Genomic DNA, 20,390 nt, shown 5'->3' on the forward strand with positions numbered 1-20,390 from the left:
CAATGGAAATTCCCATTTCAACTCTTAAATCTTAATCTGATTTGTTTGGAAATATAAACCCTCAGCCGCATCTACCGCTGTTAATAATGTAGTATTTGTTGTTCACCTTGACCGGAATTTAATTTTTATGCCAACCTTAATAATTTGCTTTAACCAGGCCTCCATAAAACAAATTAACTAAGAGACAAAAATAAATAAATAAATAAAAAGGAATATGGAAGTGTATAGCAAGGGCCTTGCAGAAAGGCCAGAATACTGTACTATAAGAATAACATACGTGTACCAAATAATATACGATAGGATTGAGCCTTGCCGTCTACTATACTTGGCAAAGCCAAGACAGTCCACAACAAATTATTTATATTTTTAGACATCGCTTATGATAATTACAATAATATACGGATATTTATCTGTATCAGAATACAATGGTTTGGATGAGACTAGCTGCATCTTTCTCTTAATTATCCTCACCACTAAATTAGTTGCTAATTAATACAAAATTTATGATGCCTGCCGGCACCATATTGAACCCAACTCCTCCAATAACTGATTACTTAAGCTGCAGATCATCATGTTATCATTAGATTCCTATATTTATATACATAAATACATGCATGAATGGGTCGTAGGGTGATTAATCATCATAAATAATTAGAATGAAGGATTAGATCAGTTGCTTAATCAAGAATAATCATTTGTGTTTAATTCCTAATGACCTTAATTATCACTAATTTATAATAATCGTTTGTTGATAAATTATCAACAATCTCCATACTAAAAAAAAAAAGAAGAAGAAAAGCATTAAAAAAAGTTACGTATTTAGATTCATGCAATCTATTGTAGCGATCAACACTATGTCTTGATGCTGTATTAATGGATAAACTTATTCTGAATGTTATTAATTACGTACTATAATTTAATTAAGCTTCAACAAACATAAAATGGACAAATGCTTCAAACAACTTATCATTTTCGTGAAGTTGCGTCAAACTCTTAGCTTTCAAGATTAATTTTCTTTTCCCGATTAAGATTATAAATATAATATCATTTTCTTTTTCTTAATCTCTCAGCTTTCATTACGTTTAAACTTACACATATCTCTTTAAAAAATGGCCTATATATTTCAACAAATAAAAAACACCCAACAAACCAACAATGAATTGCTAATTCTTTAACACCCAATGGTGATTGATTGGCCAATATTTGATGTTTCTATGGGATAAATTTCAGTAACTATACTTGATTTTTAGGTGTTGTAACAATAGTATTTCTAAACTTAAAAATATAAAATAAAATCTTTAAATTTTAAAATTTTGTACAGTAAGATCCGTTTAACTCCTAATAGTTGATTTATACAATTCAGAATGATAGTGACGTGGACACTTCTCTTTCCTTTATGTGATAGTAATAAAATCGACTATAATTTTCTTCATAAATCAATCATAAAAAAATCTAAACCTTACGAAATAATAAAAAACTAGATATATAGCAGCAGATTAGAGGGATTTTACCTCTGAAAAAAATAACAATTATTTACATTATTATCACTCTAAATTGTTCACATCAACGTCTTACTTATAATGTAAATACCAATAGCCAATAATAGTTTGCGAAATTCATGATTAATTTGGAGTGATTTGGCAATTATATATCTTTAGGGTAATTGCTTGACAAAAGCTCAAATATATATTAATTATAATATACAGTTGTAGTTGAGGGTGGCATACGTCTCCCATATATGATTTAACATTAGGAAACAGAGAATATATATGCACGATGATGTTAGTTATTAATTATATGTGAGAAGAGATTCCAAATTTCGTGGGGTTGTAGTAGCTAGGAAAAAGCCAGCAGAACATTCTTCACTCTTCTTATGTAAGTACCAACATGGGAAGATAATTAAATATCTTCTGATCATTGTTGGCTTTGGCTCATATATATTTGGTAGAGACGTTGATGACTCTACTGCCTTTAATTTCAAACGTGGGTTTCAGAAAATATAAATTATTTAGTATGGAACTATTAAATTATTTGACACAGTCGGGCGGAAATCAGATTCATTATACCCATAATTATTTAATAATTAAGGAACTTTCACTCTATATATAGATCAGTATAAAAAATTTAGAATAAATTCACATAAATAAGTCTCAAATTCACATAGATCATTCAATCCATCATTTTATTACAAAGGTAATTCAAAAAGATTATCCAACAAAATATGTAGGAATATATGCTTTCAATGATTATGTATATGATTTTGGTCTATTTTAGATTGAAATCGACGGCTTTGATTTATAACATCCGAGGGCATAAATCGAATTAAGGGGCAGATTTCTCATTGATTTGAAAATAGTTTTATTTCAATTTTGATTTTGATTTAATTTTGGTTTGGTCCAATTAAAGCAATCCAATATTAGAAAAAAAAAATCAATTTTTTATTATTTTTTTTTAATTTAAGATTTGTTATGATCTCACATCGCTAACGAATAACCTTAGTAAGAGGTTAATAAGTCCCTAGGCACCCTCTCCTTGTAAGTCGGTTTTCAAGGGTAAGTTCTACCTAGGCGGCTTATCCTCACGTGGTTCAACTTTAACGACTCATGGTGCACATTAATTCATATCAATTTGTATCAGAGTCAGCCCCCTCTTGCAAGACTCGACACTCGAAATGGTGGCTCATGGAGTGGTGGCCTAGACCCATCCTGTAAGGACAGGCAATCTAATGTGTTTCAATGTTAAAAATAAGTACGTGAATTTTGGTCTAATTCCAAATTCAATCTAGACCTAGCTATGCTCCCATACCTAATGTAATAGAAAATTTTGGCCTAAGTCCAGTCTATTATTAACTTAAGATATAAATATATGGGATTCATATATTTAGGTTCTATTCGGCAATAGTTTTTAAGGTGTTATTTAGTGTTTTATCCAGAGTTTATACTACCTCTCTTATTTATATCATTTGGTGGCATAGTATTCATATTAGTATTTAGAGGTTGAGGGATTGGTTAATGAAAAGCTACTCCACCTAGTTTTTAGAGATTGATAGAGCATCTTGACTGTCAATCAAATTATATAACTATTTTTATATTTAACAGCTAATCCAACGGCTATTTTTTCCTAACACTTTTACTTTAACAGCTAACTACTAACAACTAATATCTAATAACTAATAGCTAGTAAAACAGTTGATAACTATTAAAATAGCTAACAGTTATTATAATCACTAACTTAATTAACAGTATTATCTTACTAATTATATAAGTACAAAATGTATGATTTAAATTATATTTTGAAATATTTTTTAATATTTATAATTAAAATATTTTAAAATCAGCATATACATATGAATAGAAAAAAATTCTTTTTCAAATAATGTCCTATGCATTATTCGAATTATTAATTTGATCCAAATCTCTTTGGTCGTCTGAGATAATTTATAATTTATTTAAACTAGCCACTACAAGGAATATTAAATTTAACAATAATGGTCCTTTGAGATCTCACATCGATTATGGAGTGTGTGTGCGTAGTGCTTATATGAGATGAGGAATCTTAGTAAAATTACCATGGTTTTACCAAGATATCGAGTCCTGTCTCTGAGCACTATGTGCGTATGTTCTATCTTCAGACAAAAAAAAAATGGAGTCCTCATGAAGGGTGAGCCTAATGAGTCGCCGGTGTGTGTACCCTGGTTGAGGTCCGCGTAAGTGGGCGTGCCCTAGGGGCTGATCCTTCGGGATCCCCAATTAGTTATGGAGTGTGTGTGTGTGTAATGCTTATATAGGATGATGGGTCTTGGTAAAATTGCCATGGTTTTATCAAGATGCCGAGTCCTGTCTCTGAGCACTGTGTGCATGTGTTCTATCTTCAGACAAAAAAAAAATAACAATAATGATTTTTACTACCAAATATATGAAATTTATTGTCATAAATTTATGGTAGCAATATATAAATTATTGCATATTGTTAAAATCCCATATTAGTTTGAGATAGAGGTAATGTGCCCCTTATGTGCCTTTCGGCACTTCTCTATCTTTGTGCTACCTTTTAGGGGTAAGGTAGGCTCAACCCATTTTCTTACGGTGGTATTAGCTTTTGGAGTGAGTTAGGTCCGGTCCATTTTCTTAAGATGGTATTAGAATCTCCCCAACAAATGTTTGGGCCTCTTATAAGTGTTTCACGCTCCAAGTATTCCGTCTTGGGCGTGAAGGGGATGTGTTAAGATCTCACATTGGTTTGAGATAAGGGTAATGTTTTTCTATGGCATTGGACACTCCTCCTCCCTTGAGCTGGCTTTTGGGGTGAGTTAAACCCGACTCATTTTCTTATGACATGTTGCTGCTATAAAAATTTAACCGCAATTATTTTACAACAAAATTATAGTTATTGTAAAAAAAACAAAAAGTTATTGATAGCAAAAATTTTTAATGCTAATATAACAATTGCTACCGTATCTTTTTTGTTTACTATTAGTAGTAATTATTCATGTTACTACCGTAAATTTTTTACTATTAATTTTAATATTTGTTGTAGTGTGCATTTAATTTTTATTAAATTTGAAATGATTAAAAAAAATTAAATGATTTGTAAAACTGAAGGTTTAGTTCATGATTAATTCAATAATTGATATGATATGACTTGATGCTAAATCGTTTCAATTAACATTATCAATTTTCATCTGAAATGATCCGTAATTCAAAATTTTTGAACTAAAATTCAGATTGATTAAATCAATCCAAAATTAATCAATTTTAATTCACAAAATCATTGAATTGCCCTCAATTTAACTCTCAATTTTACAGATCATTTGACCTTTTATTATTTTTAATTTTTAAAATAAATTATAAATCAATATAAGTTGGCAAACAAATCAAAATTTGCAACTTCATTCATAGATATTATATTTATATAATAAAACATTTAACTAAAAGACAATGCATAAAACAATCAGCAATTTTCATGAAGTTGCGTTAACATGTACAACTTGTTTGGATTGATTCAATCAATTTAATTTTATTGAAAAAACTCAATTTAAATAATTTTATAAAAATATATATTTGTAAAAAAATTTTAAAATAATAAAATTTATTTAAATTTTATTATTTAAAATAATTAATAAGTAAAATAGATTTATTCGTTTTAATAATTACCCAATTAGAAACTTACAAGATAAGAGGAAAAAAACATAATTTTTTCAATCATCCATCATGATGACCTTGCTGGAATTGGCAAGGCCTTGCTGAAGAGAGCAGGAGTGAGTGGGTAAGTGGGACTTGAATTTTGATGAGAGCTTGGACCCAGTGAGAAAATTTTACATGGGATTTAGAGGTTGTGATATTGGATAAAGAATTGCATGCTCCCTTGATTGGTTTTTTTTTATAATAATATTGTTAAATTTTATAAATAGAAGGTCAGACTTTGTGAAGGGCATTTTAGGATTCTTTTTATTTTATATTTTTATTTGGCAAACTTTAAAATTAGTTTTTTTCTTTTTTTAAATAAAAGATAAAGATTTCGTTCAATGAAAATAGAATATAAATCTCAAATACAAAATTACATAAAAAAAATTTAAATAAATTACTTATACAAAATATAATAACAAATTATCTTGATTTGAAGAATCTGATTATATTGACAGAGTATTTGATTTGACTATTCAACTTTAAACACGCTTCACTCAGTAATAGTCTACTATTATTTGACTATATGGTCTTTTTACAAGTAACCATTAAATTTTTATATTAAGAGAAAATGTGTATTTCCTGTCATTGCACTGCTATGGTCCTACCAGATACACAATAAAATAATCACATTTAATATATACCCTTTTTATTGAGGAATATATCTCTTAAGAAATATTCTCTAGAAATATATCAAGAAATATGCTCCTATCACTTTTTCCTATAAATAGTATCAAATAAAGATGAAAAAAGGTTCCTCCCTCTTGGACCTTCTCTCTCTCTCACTCCTTCATTTCATACTTACTCTTTCTTTTCTCTCTATTATATTTCCACTATACTACTATCCCCTCAAACTTAAGTGTTTTACTATATTACTACTCCTTTTGGCTTGAGCGTTGACCTTTCTAGTGAACCTCTGTCTATTCTTTCTTTATTTTATAGGTCCCTTAAGCTAAAATGATAGAAATAGGACCCATATTAATGAAACTACAGTTCTAAGTTTCATCACTATCCAAATGACAAAGCAAAACATTTAATAACTTCATGATAAAAAAAAATCATGGCATAAAAGAAAATATCAAATCCTCTTAAAAGAGAAGATAACAAATTTTCCTAAAGGAGAAAATAAAATTTAGATTTATCAATAAGAATAGATTTAGAATAAATACAAATATATTTTGAAAGGATATAAATCTAAAAATTATTTAAAAAAAAGAAATTAAAAAAAAAAAAAGACACAGAGAGAAGGGATAACCATAAGCGAAAATAGAGTCACCAACAAAGAACCTACAAGGAAGGACAGAGAGGTGAAAGAGAATGTAGAAAAAGAGGCAACCAGGGTCCTCTGTAATGGCAGTAAACTTCAAAACTAGTTGACCTTGAAATGGAAAAATTTAATTGTTAATGGAATTAAAGGTAAAGTGATTGAATTACTACATTTTTTAAAAAATGGGAATTAATTTAAAATTTTTGCCAAATGTAAAACATTATCATGTAATTATCCTTTTCACAAACATGTAAAATTTAAGAAAAAAATTGCAAAAAAAAACACATTAGCTTTCGTTGCCTTATTATTTTAAAAGCGTATTTTATCATATTATTAATAAATTTGGACTCAATAATATTATAGTAATCTCTAAATCTAAGTTAAAACTCTTGTAGAAATTAATTCATATTAGAATTTTTTTTGCGCCCTTTAACCCCTATTTTGGAACAATCTTTGACAATTAAGGCTCCATTTATTTTACGAAAAATATTTTCTTGAAAAATATTTTTTGTATTCTTTGATGTTTGAAAACACTAAGAAAAATTAATCAATAAAAAATATTTTTCTGATCAAAGAAAAATTAAGTCATTTTTTAGAAAAATGACTTTTATTTTTTAAAAGAGAAAGTTATTTTTCGTTTTCTAAATTTTAAAAATCTTATTAAAATATAAACACACTTATACATATATGGAATAAATAAATAATTTTATTTTTCATATATAAATTATTTTCAGTAAAACAAGCAGAACTTAAGTTATTTTTTTTATTATTGCAATGCAATTAATAACATATTTATTTTTTAATTTTTCTCTTTAATTTTTTTCTTGTTAAACTCAAAACCTATGCTTTTAAAGATATTTTTAATATTATTGAATCAAAATTTATTAGTATATTTTCAATTTTTTATACTTGATTTGATCAAATAACAGACAAAATTCTCATAATCAATTTGAGTACGTTTGACTGAATAATAAACTTGAATGCTAAATTGAATAAAATGAAAAGTTTAACCCATGGTATAGTTTGAATTTATAATGAGAGAGTTTTTGCTGGATTTGGGCATTAACTTTTACCAGACAAGAAAATGGTAAACGATGAAGTCTTACTGAAACGACCCATCAATGTTTTTAGTTTGTACAAGCTTTTATTAAATTGCAAATGTATTTGCTTTCTTCTACAATAAGAAATTTTAATTGATGACTACAAGGTCCTCCAGTTCTCCGTTTACAGCTCTAGTTTTGTACTTGTCACACTGAAAACGGGCCACGTTGGGGTCAATGCAATAAGACCAATAGGATGTTGATCTTCTTCTTGAGGCCTTTTTTTTTTTTTACATATAATTTTATTCAAGTGATAGTGAAAAAAATTTTAAATAAATCAGTTGATTGAGAATATATATGTAAAGAATTAGTGAAAGGTAATTATTTTTGTTTTTTTTATTTATTTAATTGAATGATGAGGTAATTACTTGGAAAAGGCTATGCATTCAACCTCTAGGATTAAAATATTCCTCCAAGAAGATGCCAGAACAGATAGAAGAAGAAGCTGGGAACTTGGTCGGAATAAAACTCTAGAGAAAGCGATTGGTAGTTATTCTCTACCCTGTTCATCAGAATTCTAATATAAATATCACTCATCATATCATTGATTCAACACCCAGAGTCTCTTTCTTTCTCTATTTCCCCTGACAATTCTTTTTTTGATCTGAAGACAATCAAGACCATGATGGATTCTCAATTTTTCCAGCCTTCATGGCCATTCTACAATATCATAAATTCAAATCTTGATCTTGATCAGGTTGAGTGCTTTGATGGTCTCATGGACATGGATGCTCATGCTCATGTTGATGCCTGTGAATTCTCTTCATTTTCCACCCCAGAGGATAATAACTCTGATATTTCTTCATTCCCCTGTTTTTCTACCATGTTCCAAACTCAATTTTCCCAATCTCCTCTGTTTTCAGGTGATGATCACTTGCAGACCATGTTATCAGTGGAGGATTTTTTTAATGAACCTAATGTGTGTGGAGATATGGGGTTTGTATTGAGCGATAGTGAAGGAAGTTTTCCTTCACAGGAGGTGTCTAATGAAGGGAATGGATGGAGTCCAAGCCCTTCAATTAAGTCCGATGAATCATCATCCTCATTGACCTTGCCAGGGGAAGAATCGGAGCTTAATAGCCTATTGAGTGTCCGTCACCTCCTCAAGGCTTATGGAGAGGCCATGGAAAAGGGACAGAGTGATCTTGCTGATGTGATTATGAGATGTGTGAGCGAGAAAGTTAGCTTGGCTGGTGAACCCTTATTGCGCCTAGCATTCAACCTGTCCCAGGATCTCGATAAGCATGGGAATTATCTAAAACAAGAGTCTTCCAAGAACTTTGAGGCAGCTTTCAGGGCATTCTACCAAATATTCCCATATGGGAGATTTGCTCACTTTGCTGCTAATTCAGCAATTCTTGAAGCTATGCCTGTTGATACTGAGACGATACATATAGTGGATTTCGACATGGGGGAAGGTATCCAGTGGCCTCCGATGCTTGAGGCCTTGGCAAGGCTACAAAAGGGAGTGAAATTGACAACAATAAAATGGGAAAATGAGGATTGCGATCGAGCTCCTCTAATGTGGAGTTTCGAAGAGGCAAAAAGGAGACTACTCGATCATGCAAGAGGGTTTGGTCTAATGTTGAAGGTGGAAGAGATGGCAATTGAGCATCTAGTGAGTGAGATCAAGAGAAGAAAGAAAAGAGGTAATAGAAAAGAATTTTTAGTATTTAATTGCATGATGGGACTTCCACACATGGGAAGAATAAGAAGCAGAAAGGCAGTGGAAGAATTTCTAAGGGTAGCCAAAGAATCGATGGCGAATTCTGTCAACAAGGGTATCATAACTATTGGAGATGGAGATTCTTGGGAAAATTTGAACAATTTCTCAGGATTTGGGTCGTTTTTTGAAGGGAATATGGTGCACTACCAAGCCCTTCTTGAATCAATAGAGTCAGAATTCCCAGTTCATCTTGCAGAGGCTAGAATGGCTTTGGAATGTCTCTTTGTGGCCCCTTGTATCTCTTCCGAGGTTTGGTTGGAAAAGTGGATGGAAATAAAAGAATGCTGCAATGTTGAGATGGGAAGTAGCCTGGAAGGATGGAGAATAAGCAGAGAAAGCATGGAAGAAGCTAGAGAAATGGTGAAAGGAAATGAAAACTCCTACGGTTTGAAAATTGGAGGACAGTGGAAAAACGAGATGATTTTGGAGTGGAAAGGAAACCCGTTAGTGAGAGTTTCTGCATGGAAAAACTAATTAAGAAGAGATTAGCTCAAGTATTCTTTCTTCTTTAAGTAAATATGTGTGATAGACAGACTATACTACATTTGTTGTATATTGTATAGATTTAACTGTGCATACAAAGAGCTCTGTAGGACGGTTTTAATAATACAAGGCATGTTAATTTGCCAAATCTAACATGTAGATTATCTTGTTAAGTTTCTTTTAATTAGTAAATATGGAACTTCTTCTCTTTTGGATTTCATAAATTATGAATAGATAGATAGACCTCCTCCATCAGATAAAAGTTATTGGCATGACTATTGAAACGCATGATTCACCGTACAATTTCTTTTTAGAGTGAGGGTGAATTTGTCTTTGCATTTATTGATAAAGTTTAATTTAATTCATTTTTAATTTTTTATTTAATTTAATCAATAAATTTTAATTTATATTCAAATTAACATAATTAATTAATACGTGTATTTTTTAATATTTAATTATTTTTTTAATTTTAAAATATTATTTTTATATTATATAATTATTTAAATAAAAAATAAAAATATTATTTTTATTATTCAATATTTTAAACTGAAAATATAAAAAAATCTTTATATTTTCATATAATTAATTAAAATTAAGAATTATTACTATAATTAATTTTAATTATTTAAATGAAAAAAATGTGATTTTTGTATTTCATGCTTTTAATTTAAAATTAGAAAATTATAATTAAATAAAACTAAAATATGGGAAAAATAATATTTTTATGTTTTATTTAATTATAATTTTTTAATTTTAAATTAAAAACATGAAATACAAAAATCATATTTTTTTCATTTAAATAATTAAAATTAATTATAGTAATAATTCTTAATTTTAATTAATTATATGAAAATATAAAGATATTTTTTTATATTTTCAGTTTAATTAATAATATTGAATAATAAATATAATATTTTTATTAATATTTTAATATTAAAAAATAATTAAATATTAAAAAATGGTACATATTAATTAATTAGACTAATTTGAGCATAAATCAAAACTTATGAATTAAATTAGACTAAAAATTAAAAATAGGCTAAATTGAACCTCCTCAATAAGTATATAAGAGAAATTAGCCCTTATTCCATTTCTTTTTATGCTTTTATTTTTAACTAATTAGTCTCTTAATGATTTTTTTTTATGTCTGTTTATTTACAATTTTTAGTGATTAATTTAATAATAAAGAAATAAAATCATAAAATTAATAGTCTTGCCGTTTTAGAAAATATAAAATAACTCAAAATATCGATGGATAACAAAATCTCAAAATGTTGATGTCTTATCTATAAGACCTATCATGATTTTAATTAATATGTAATTTTCAGATTGATTCAGTGTTTAGGGATGTATAGTTTCAGTTCTAGTTTAAGATTTGCTTAGGAATTGAAATAGAATCAAAATTTTAGTACAATTTCGATTTGATTTTTCATTATTTCAATCTCAATTCACTTTAATTTTCAATTTTTTTTTATTTCGATTCGATTTGATACAATTTCAACTCGGTTTTTAATTCTTAATTGTTTCCATAAAAAATTATACTTTAATTTTTGAAATAAATTATTAATATACAATATTTCATAATCTTTCAAAATAAGATAAAAATATAATTATAAATTAAAATATATATATATTATAATTATTTTTAAAAATATATATATATTAAAATATTAATTACATATAAATATATAATTATATTAAATCAAAATAAGTTCAATCCGATTTAAATCAAATTGATACAAACTGTTAAGCACTGTTAAGCACCAAGTCTGGTTGAACCACCGATCTTGATTTTAAATGTTCGATCAGAGACGAAGATGCTATGATCCGGTAAGAGAAGTCTGACATTACTTTGAGTACAACATTAATAAGTTATTTGACAAAAGAAAATATTTGAGTTGCAGCGCAGGCAAACAAACAAGAAAGAGGTATCAAAAGTAGCACAATCAGAATTTGAATGTCATGACTCATGATGTTCTTAACACGTATCGATTTGTTCATACAAACTAAAATCCATAACCAATGTCGTTAAGCTTATAGCACTCACTCTCTTCCTAAAGATCAAATGCCAAATTTCAAGGACTAAAAACCTATCTGAAGTAAATGGAAATTTGTGGGATATCAATATCATTGTCTTCATCATCCTCACAAGCAACCACCACATCCAAGTGCCTCCGATATGGAGGCAATTCCGCTTTGCCCACCTCCCTAGCTAGATCAACCAACTTCTTGTCCATGCGTTCTCTATGCCTAGGGAACATGCTGTTATAAAGCAGACAACTGCCATAGGAAATGCTGTAAGCATTTAAGCCCTTGTTTTGTAGCCATTCAAGAAGCTCTCTTAATGTTGGATTGTCTTTTAAGATCCATCTATCCCACACTGACCAGCTCATACCTTGATGCTTGATCACCTTAGGTGGAACAGGCTCTGCAATGGAAAACAGAGGCAGTGCCAGGTTAGCAAAGCTGTTTCTGTAGTCCTCCAGTTTGTGTCCTCCATCAAGAACCTTATAGAGTTCCAAGCAAACCAGGCCAGTTGCCAAAGCAGTGGAGGTTGCTATTGCTGGGATGATCCTTCCGGCAATGAATTTAGCTTTCAGCTTGTCAACTTCAGGGATGCCATAATTCCTTGCCCTCATGTTTGCAAGTCCAGCTATTAAGTCCATATGATAGTTTGTATCGTCATCCTGCACATGGAGAAAATTGTGAAGGGTATTACGACTGATGATTGTTTCACATAAATTACTTGTCTAAGGAAAACATTTCCAAAAAAAAATAATAAATTGCAGTTGTTGCCCACAATCACTTCTGATTGTCAATTGCTGAAGATGGCCAAAATGACCACCAATAGTGAATAGACTAATGTATATGCATTTATTTGGTTCTCACAATTGTCAAATCAAGCATCAAATCGAATAGTAAGATTCGATAAAATTCTCAAAATTAAATAAAAATGATATATATTCTAAAAATAAGTAAAAAAAAATATCACAATGATATATATAGAATTATCTTTTAGCCAACGAGCATGATGCTTTATAATAGAACAATATATTTTTATTATGTTATGTGGTTTTATATAATTATGAAACTATTGAATTTTAGACGATGATCATCATTGTATATGTGCTGAAACTCCCATTTAAATTTGATCAAACAATTAAATAGTAAAAAAAATAGTATGTTAAATTAAAACGTCATAATATATTAATATAAAACGTCATAATTTGACAACTGTAAGTAGAGAAATAAATTAACAAAAACAAGGAAAAAAAAAAGACAAAGAAATGAGAGAGAGGGAAAAGAATGGCTAGTGAAAGAAAAATAGAAAAGGAGTTTTATGTGCATTTTTCATAGTAAAAATGAAGTGAAATCTTAAATTTTGAAGCTATAGGGTCTAATAACCCTCTAGAAAAAAAAAATTTGACTCAATCGGTACCTGAATCATAAGATTCAGTTACAATCAAGTGCATTTGAGATTCACCCCATATATTCAAACCGTTAGGATAGGAAATTGAATCAAATCGTAAGATTCAAATCTAGAATCATAAGATTCTACCAACGGTTCCTTATAAGTTTATCCCCTTTTAATGATTTTATTGAAGTTAGAGAAATATTTTCCTTTTCCTTTAAAGGAAAAAAAGGTCATTTTCAATTATTCCCTTTGACCAATAAAAACATTTTGCAGCTGAAAATTTTTCGAAATTGTAATAAACACCTAAGAATGCAAAAAAATGGTTGCCCAGAAAATATTTTTCATCAAATAAACGGAAATGAAGGATAAAATAATCCATATACAATGAATGAGCAAGAGATAATGCTAAAGGAAAATTATCAAAGCTGATATTAATGATGCCCTATCAGGCTTGCGATGATGAAAAATTATACATATTAGTTGCTAGGATAAAATACTAAGTGGAGCAGGCACAAACAGGCATAGCATCCACCATAAAAAATAAGCCAATTAAGGACAAAAAGATGCCATTCCTAGTATTTGAAAGTAGAAATAGTTTGAATTGAAAGTCTATTATCAAGAACACTAAGCACAACAAAAAATACTAAAAAATTTTGCAATGCCAGTTTAAGATCCACTTTCGGGAAACAGTCAGGCATTGTCACCACACATACACTTGCTTTGCTAGTCTAGTAATATCCTTTAAATATGGAAAGAGAACTATCTCACCCTAAAGAATGTGTATTAACTGTTATTACCAAAACTCTAATATACCCAGCTGATTGTACCTAAAACCATTAAAGACTAAACACATTAGTAAGGAAGGCGTCATGTCTTTCTTGTCAGGAATATGAAAACGTCCATGAAACAACAGATAACTAACAAAATGACCCAAGTTGAACCATAAATATAATGAACCTAATCAAGCAGAAATCTATTTGATACTGACATTCAAAAGCCAATGGCTTAACTAATGAATATGCAGCTTAAAGCTTCTACTATATATGAAAAGTAATTGTAATAGTCAACTTAAGGAACAAGCAACAAACCTTCTCAAACTGAATTGGATTCATCCTGAAACCAGGCAATAACTGCTGCTGGCAATTCTCTAACTTCATGATCAATTCATCGATCACTAAAGCATCATCAACTGATGGTGGAGGGATGTTTGTGGCTTTCTCATCAGTTTCAATCTTCACATCTTCCTTGGGCTGAAAATTAGGGACTATCGCATTGCTAACGGCATCAGCCAGCTTCTTAGGAGACTTAACCCAATCAGGAACTGGAATGCCAAATATTTCAGCACGCAAGAAAGATGCTGCCATAATAAATTGGAGGTGGCTGACATCATCAGTGGAAAATTGCAGCGGGAGAGGGAATCGCTTAGGAGCTGACCAGAATGGTGTTCCATTACTGGTTGTTGCATCCTCAGGAAAAGTGAATGTCAATTGCTTCACACGGTTAACAAAATAGTCTTCAAATCTGGTTCCATCAAAAACATAGCATCAGAAGCCTAATAAAGACGTGAAATGAAACAAATATAGGAAAAAAATAAGAGCAGTACTTCAGACGAGCCCATGTGATGCAGTCTTGGAATTCTGTACATCTCTCCCTGTCAAGGCACTCAAGAATACGCTCCAAGTTATCCTTTGCCTGAGCATCACCAGCATTCTTCATTGCAGATGTGTATTCCTTTGGATTTCTCAGGTAGGCATTAACTTCAGTAGGTGTCTTCTCAAGCAAACCCTCAAACTCAGACCGAGCCCATGTCAAGCAGTGATCTATATTATGTGGGAATGAGTGAACTGTGCACATAGGTGCTTGCTTTTCAGGCGGGTCTCGTGAAGCACCATAATTTTCAGTCAAGTGAGGAATGACCATCTGAGTGTTGCACTTGGCACCAAGGGTTCCTGACTCTAGAAGGGGCTTCTGGAAATATAAGCATCTTGAATCAATGTAAAGCCTAGCATTCACATTATCCAAAGCATTTATGACAACCCTTAGATTCTCCCAGAATGTATCATTAAAAACACTCTCAGTCTCAGGACTAGCACGGTTCTGCAGTGCTTCAATGTTGAGATGAGGATTTATCAAAGCAGCAGCAGAAGCAGCTACCATTGATTTAGCCTGTCCAATGTTCCAGTCGCGGAAGAGAAACTGCCTACTAAGGTTACTCTTTTCAATGACATCATCATCTGTAATTGTCAGCCTCCCTTTCTCACGACTAGAGACCCCCATCAAAGCCAAATTCTTTAAGAACTCACACCCAAGGGCACCAGATCCTACCACAAAAACGTTAGCATCTTCTAGTTTTTTCTGAAGCTTAGATCCAAAGACCGAAATTTGCGCATCATAACGGCTATTCAAGGGCTTCAAATCATTGGGATCTAAAGGTTCTGTGGGAAGGGACTCCACTGAGTCAAAATAGAAAAACTGTCCACAAAAATAAAAAGATATATATGCACATTAGCAAGCCTATAATATAAACATAAATGACATGACATTTAGGTTAAATAATTTTGACACTATGGACAATCCAATAGAAAATTCACGACACCATAACAATATTGAGTTACTCAATTGAAAGGTTGTCCCTAGTAGACTGGATATAGTTTCAACCAAAAGCCATTATATCAAATTTTCATACTCCATTAGGAACAACCCAGACTTAATTAACTACCTGAAAAAGCGGATGGAACTTCCCAGAGCAGGCCTTCACAACCTCCTGCCCAACAATACCACCAAACATTGCAGCCATAGGATTAAGGACAGCCCTAGCCCCAAATGCAAAATGGCGAAGAATTTTTTGATTTATCTCTTCAAGCCTCCCGTCTGACAAGCCACCATTGATGCTGGCCACCAAAGATATCAATTTTTGAGCATCCTCCTCTGAACCAGCAACTGGAAAACGTCCCAATTCTGAAATAAATTTATCCAATGCCTGAAATGCCAAGTGTAAAAGAGGTGGGCGATCAAACTTAGAGAAATCGCTAAGAAGGAAATCTCCTGGATCCTTTAGTGCATCTCGGAAAGGCTTAAACTTCAACACCTTAGGTTGCTTCACTTGTGTCACAATACCAGCTTTCACATATGAACCATACTTTGTGGTGTCTTCCTCGATTTGAAAAGAGTAGGGTCTTGCATTTGTAACCTTTCTTGGCTTTCCATCATTCAGTTCTGTCATCCCCTGTACTTCAGAGAATACAACCAAATCGCCATCCTGAAACTCAAGCCTCTCATCATCCACACAAGCCACAAGTGCAGGATTATCATTGCTGATGGAGGCGATTATGCCTGTATGTGGGTCCTCGCCATCAACATCAAGCACCATAAATTCAGGGCCAAAGTCACAAAACACACTACCAAAAAGGCCCCGTACTTCAGATTTTATAAAAGCAATAGGAGGCTGATGATTGTGGCAGTACTCATCAAATTCAATTGCTTTCTCTAAGCTCAAGTCAGTGAACACGACAGCCTGGTAACATAAATCACATTCCAAAGTTATAATAACACATATAAATAGAAGTACATATGGTGTATATGAAAATCATTTGCTAAATGACAAATTTAAAAGTATAGCATAACATCTAAAATGCAAGATTGCACTTTGTTCTACATTGCAATAATGATTAACAAAGGAAATGTAATCCAAAATGCGCAATACACTAACAGCTGGTGGTAAATTAACATACAAAATAAATAATATTAAAAGTTTCAATGAATGTGTCATGCGAATACGTATGCAGATGATAGAACAAGTAACTGGTTGCAGTGGCTGCCTTCAAAATTCTGAATTCATTAATCACCATTAAAGATGATTTCCAACTTAATTTTACAAATCTCGTAGAAGTCATAGATTCTCACCTATGCAATCAGGAAGATCCCATGATATCTACTTAGACATATATCAATTCGAAATTCGGTCAACATGATCTTGCCCACAATCAAACAACTGATCATTCATATTGTTTCCGAATTTCAGGTATATTTGTACCATTTTCCTAGTTTAAGAGGATATCAATAAATTGGTCATATGCCTTCACACTTGCTGAGTATTATGCGAATTCTATTAAAAACTTTGAGATACGGCCTGTGACATTATACATACACTCAATGTCTACATGATGCACTCATTAAGCAAGTCCTTGCAAATGACAACAGAAGTAAAGAAATGCATCAACATTAGCCAATAGCATTAAAGAAAGATTACCTGAAAATCAGATAGTCGTTCCTTGGTCAATTCAGTAGTTAAAGTGGAAATCACTACAGAATTATTCAATTCTTGCAACTTTTGGACAGAAGCAAGGGCTCGATTCTTCCCCACATCATCCTCCGTAAAAACAAAATTGCTGGACAAGTCCCACAACTCTACAACTCCCATATCGTGCAAGGTCACTGACTTGACCCCAGCAAGAATTAGGTTCTTCGCTGCAATCAAATTCAATTCCCTTAAAAACTTAATTCTATCCGATAATAATACCATAATCATCATCAATTTACTATTTATTATATATCAGTAATCCCATGACAGATCAGTAGCAACCGTTTGGCTTGTAAAAATAAACAAAGCAAGATCCTGAATACCAATTTCGGCGCCAAGGCCTTGCATCCCCGATACAAGGATGTTGGATGCAAAGAGCCGCCGCATGGTCTCACGGCCGTAGACAGCAAGCTGACGGCTGTGAAGATCCTCATCAATGTCTTGCGATTTCCCGTTCCCGAGAGTCATGATCGGAGATTCAACGTTTCCGCTACCGTGATTGTTGGTGATTATGGTGGTGGTGGGGTTGCTGGTACTTTTAGCGTTCCCCGTGTTTGCGGATGATGCAGCAGTGGCCGCGGACGAGGCGACGGAATCTAAGCGGGGTTTCTTACTTAGAGATTCAGTGGCGCTGCAGATTGGTCCGTCTTCTTCTATTACAACCTCTCCTCCACCAGCTCTCTTGCTAGGAAGCATATAGTGCGCTGAGCTATTCAAATCCAATCCCATTTCCAAAATTATCAGTAAATTATTTTAAAAATATCTAAAAAAAAAATCTAAAGTTTACTCTTGGGTTCCAGTAATTATATGCTCTTATTCCACTAAAAATCAAAAGTTAAAACAGCTTTATACACACGCAAAGCAATGAAAATTCAATTTTTTTATCCTTTTTTTTGTTTCTCGGCAACCAATCAGTAATTGCGAAGCTTAAAATTAAAAGAAATGAGAGCAAGCAATGAATGCTTGCAGACAGAGATTGAAAGGAAAAAGAAGAACTAATACCGAGTAGCACGAGGAAAGAGAGGAAGCTATCGCGTAACACAAGATGGATAAGAGAAGCAGAGAATAGAATTTGTTGTGGTTTTGGGTTAGGGTTTGGGAGTTCGATCAGATTTATGCGATGATCGGCTGTGTGGGTTCATCTCCCTTTGCAGGAATCAAGAGAGAGGTGTAGCAAAGAGTGGGTGGTGGGGTGGGACGAATTGCTGAAGAAGCGTTAAAATGATAAGCTCTCAGACTCAGAAGGGGGGTTTGGTTCGGTGGGTTGGCATGAGCTGCTCCTGTTTTGAATGGGATTTGAAATTATTTTTTAATTGTTGGTGGAGAGAAAATGTAATAGTCTGCTTTACTCTTGCAATTTCCCTTGTTCTTTTTCTTTCTTTCTTTCTTGTTTTTTCAAACACTCTAGAAATTTCTATCATTTCAATTCCTAGTTTCAAACTCCACTTTAGCTACATCCACTGTTGGGAGGGAAATTGTATGGTTGTTTTGCTGTTGTAATTTCATAGGTTTCCTGTTTGACGTGCTTTTATCGTTCGATCCCATCAGCAAAGATTCTCAAAATATATGATTATGATATGACTTTTTTTTTAATTTTTATATGAAATAAATGATAATTATTTTCAAGTGTTATGGTTATTGTTATTAAATTAGGATTCACAATTAAATAATTTTATTAATTTTTAATTAATTTTTTATAAGAAACCTCCAACTTCTAAAACTTGATGTTAAGCCACCATGCTCAATGGTACAATTTGATAGGCTAAATGGAGAAAGGAATGAAGCTCAATTTATCTCTTATGCTTATTGAGGTATTTAATTTAATTTATTTTTTAATTTAATTTATAAATTTTAATTTATGTTCAAATTAGTCTAATTGATTAATATGTGTTATTTTTTAATATTTAATTATTTTTTAATATTAAAATATTATTTTTATATTATATAATTATTTAAATTAAAAAAATATTATTTTATTATTCAATATTATTAATTAAACTGAAAATATAAAAAAATATCTTTATATTTTCATATGATTAATTAAATTTGTAATTAATTTTAATTATTAAATGAAAAAATATAATTTTTATATTTCATGCTTTTAATTTAAAATTAGAAAATTATAATTAAATAAAACTAAAAATATAAAAATATTATTTTTTTCATATTATTAATTAATATTTAAAAAGTAAAATACAAAAATAACTAATTATAGTTAATTAATTAAGATTAAACATAATTAACTTTAAAATATTTAAAAATAAAAAAAAAAAAGACAAATGAGTTGCACCTTCCTCAAAATTAGATTAAATTGAATATAAATTGAAATTTTTAAATTAAATTAAATTAAATTAAAAATTAAAATTAAATTAAATTAAACCTTTTCAATAAATATAAAAAGAAAATTGGACTTTATTCCAATGAAAAATTATAACAAAATAAATGAGGAAAATAAATTAGGGGAAATGTCAAAATTATGTATTTATTTTTATGAAAGTGATAATTATTCAATATTATTTTGTCAACTTGCACTCTTTTTTTTATTATTTTATTTTATTGATGGACCTTGATAACTTGTCAATTGCAGCACTTATTTCTACTGAAATAATTTTTAAAATAGACTTATTAATTACACTTTAATAATTTCGAATTAACTTATAATATTGAGAAAGAGTAATTTTAAAGACATTTCTTCATATCGGCTTAATATTTAACTCTCATAATGATTGATAAAAAGAAAATTTTAATTAAATGATCAGTAGACTATCAAAAATTCAAAATAATCCAAACATAAATTATTTATAAAAATTGATGGAGATGATCTGATAAGAAATTAATCCATTTTGGTTGGTTCGTTCAACATATGCAATTCCTTTCTACCAACTCCTCCGATTCAAAATCGAATTTGAATTCTAC

The 20,390-nt window shown here is 30.8% G+C and overlaps 2 protein-coding genes across 4 annotated transcripts; one reads left to right on the forward strand and one right to left on the reverse strand.

Annotated features, from left to right (window-relative positions):
- The first annotated feature begins 7,980 nt into the window (after window positions 1-7,980).
- LOC110662766 (protein NODULATION SIGNALING PATHWAY 2) lies at window positions 7,981-9,966 on the forward strand. 2 transcript variants are annotated; one of them, XM_058144171.1, is made up of 2 exons: window positions 7,982-8,247; window positions 8,414-9,966. In XM_058144171.1, the coding sequence occupies exon 2, from the start codon at window positions 8,434-8,436 to the stop codon at window positions 9,748-9,750; it is 1,317 nt and encodes a 438-aa protein (XP_058000154.1). In that variant the 5' UTR covers window positions 7,982-8,247; window positions 8,414-8,433; the 3' UTR covers window positions 9,751-9,966. The 2 variants fall into 2 exon arrangements, with proteins under 2 accessions (XP_058000153.1, XP_058000154.1); XM_058144170.1 differs by having other exon boundaries at window positions 7,981-9,966.
- A 1,731-nt stretch (window positions 9,967-11,697) lies between these two features.
- On the reverse strand, window positions 11,698-18,888 carry LOC110662767 (ubiquitin-activating enzyme E1 1). 2 transcript variants are annotated; one of them, XM_021821871.2, is made up of 7 exons: window positions 18,477-18,888; window positions 17,798-18,183; window positions 17,424-17,641; window positions 15,894-16,688; window positions 14,778-15,646; window positions 14,263-14,695; window positions 11,698-12,446 (listed from the first exon to the last, which is right to left on the reverse strand). In XM_021821871.2, the coding sequence occupies exons 2-7, from the start codon at window positions 18,168-18,170 to the stop codon at window positions 11,850-11,852; spliced, it is 3,285 nt and encodes a 1,094-aa protein (XP_021677563.2). In that variant the 5' UTR covers window positions 18,171-18,183; window positions 18,477-18,888; the 3' UTR covers window positions 11,698-11,849. The 2 variants fall into 2 exon arrangements, with proteins under 2 accessions (XP_021677563.2, XP_021677564.2); XM_021821872.2 differs by having other exon boundaries at window positions 17,798-18,178; window positions 18,477-18,875.
- Between the last annotated feature and the right edge of the window lie 1,502 nt (window positions 18,889-20,390).

This window comes from Hevea brasiliensis, chromosome 3 (genome assembly GCF_030052815.1).
Source record: "Hevea brasiliensis isolate MT/VB/25A 57/8 chromosome 3, ASM3005281v1, whole genome shotgun sequence".
Classification (NCBI taxonomy): Eukaryota; Viridiplantae; Streptophyta; class Magnoliopsida; order Malpighiales; family Euphorbiaceae; genus Hevea; species Hevea brasiliensis.

Coding starts and splice junctions, on each gene's coding strand:
- LOC110662767 (XM_021821871.2), bottom strand. CDS start 18,170: ATGCTTCCTAGCAAGAGAGCTGGTGGAGGAGAGGTTGTAATAGAAGAA. Junction 16,689..17,423: donor AACGACTATCTGATTTTCAG/GTAATCTTTCTT, acceptor TTATGTTACCAG/GCTGTCGTGTTCACTGACTT. Junction 14,696..14,777: donor ATCACATGGGCTCGTCTGAA/GTACTGCTCTTA, acceptor TGATGGAACCAG/ATTTGAAGACTATTTTGTTA.
- LOC110662766 (XM_058144170.1), top strand. CDS start 8,173: ATGATGGATTCTCAATTTTTCCAGCCTTCATGGCCATTCTACAATATC.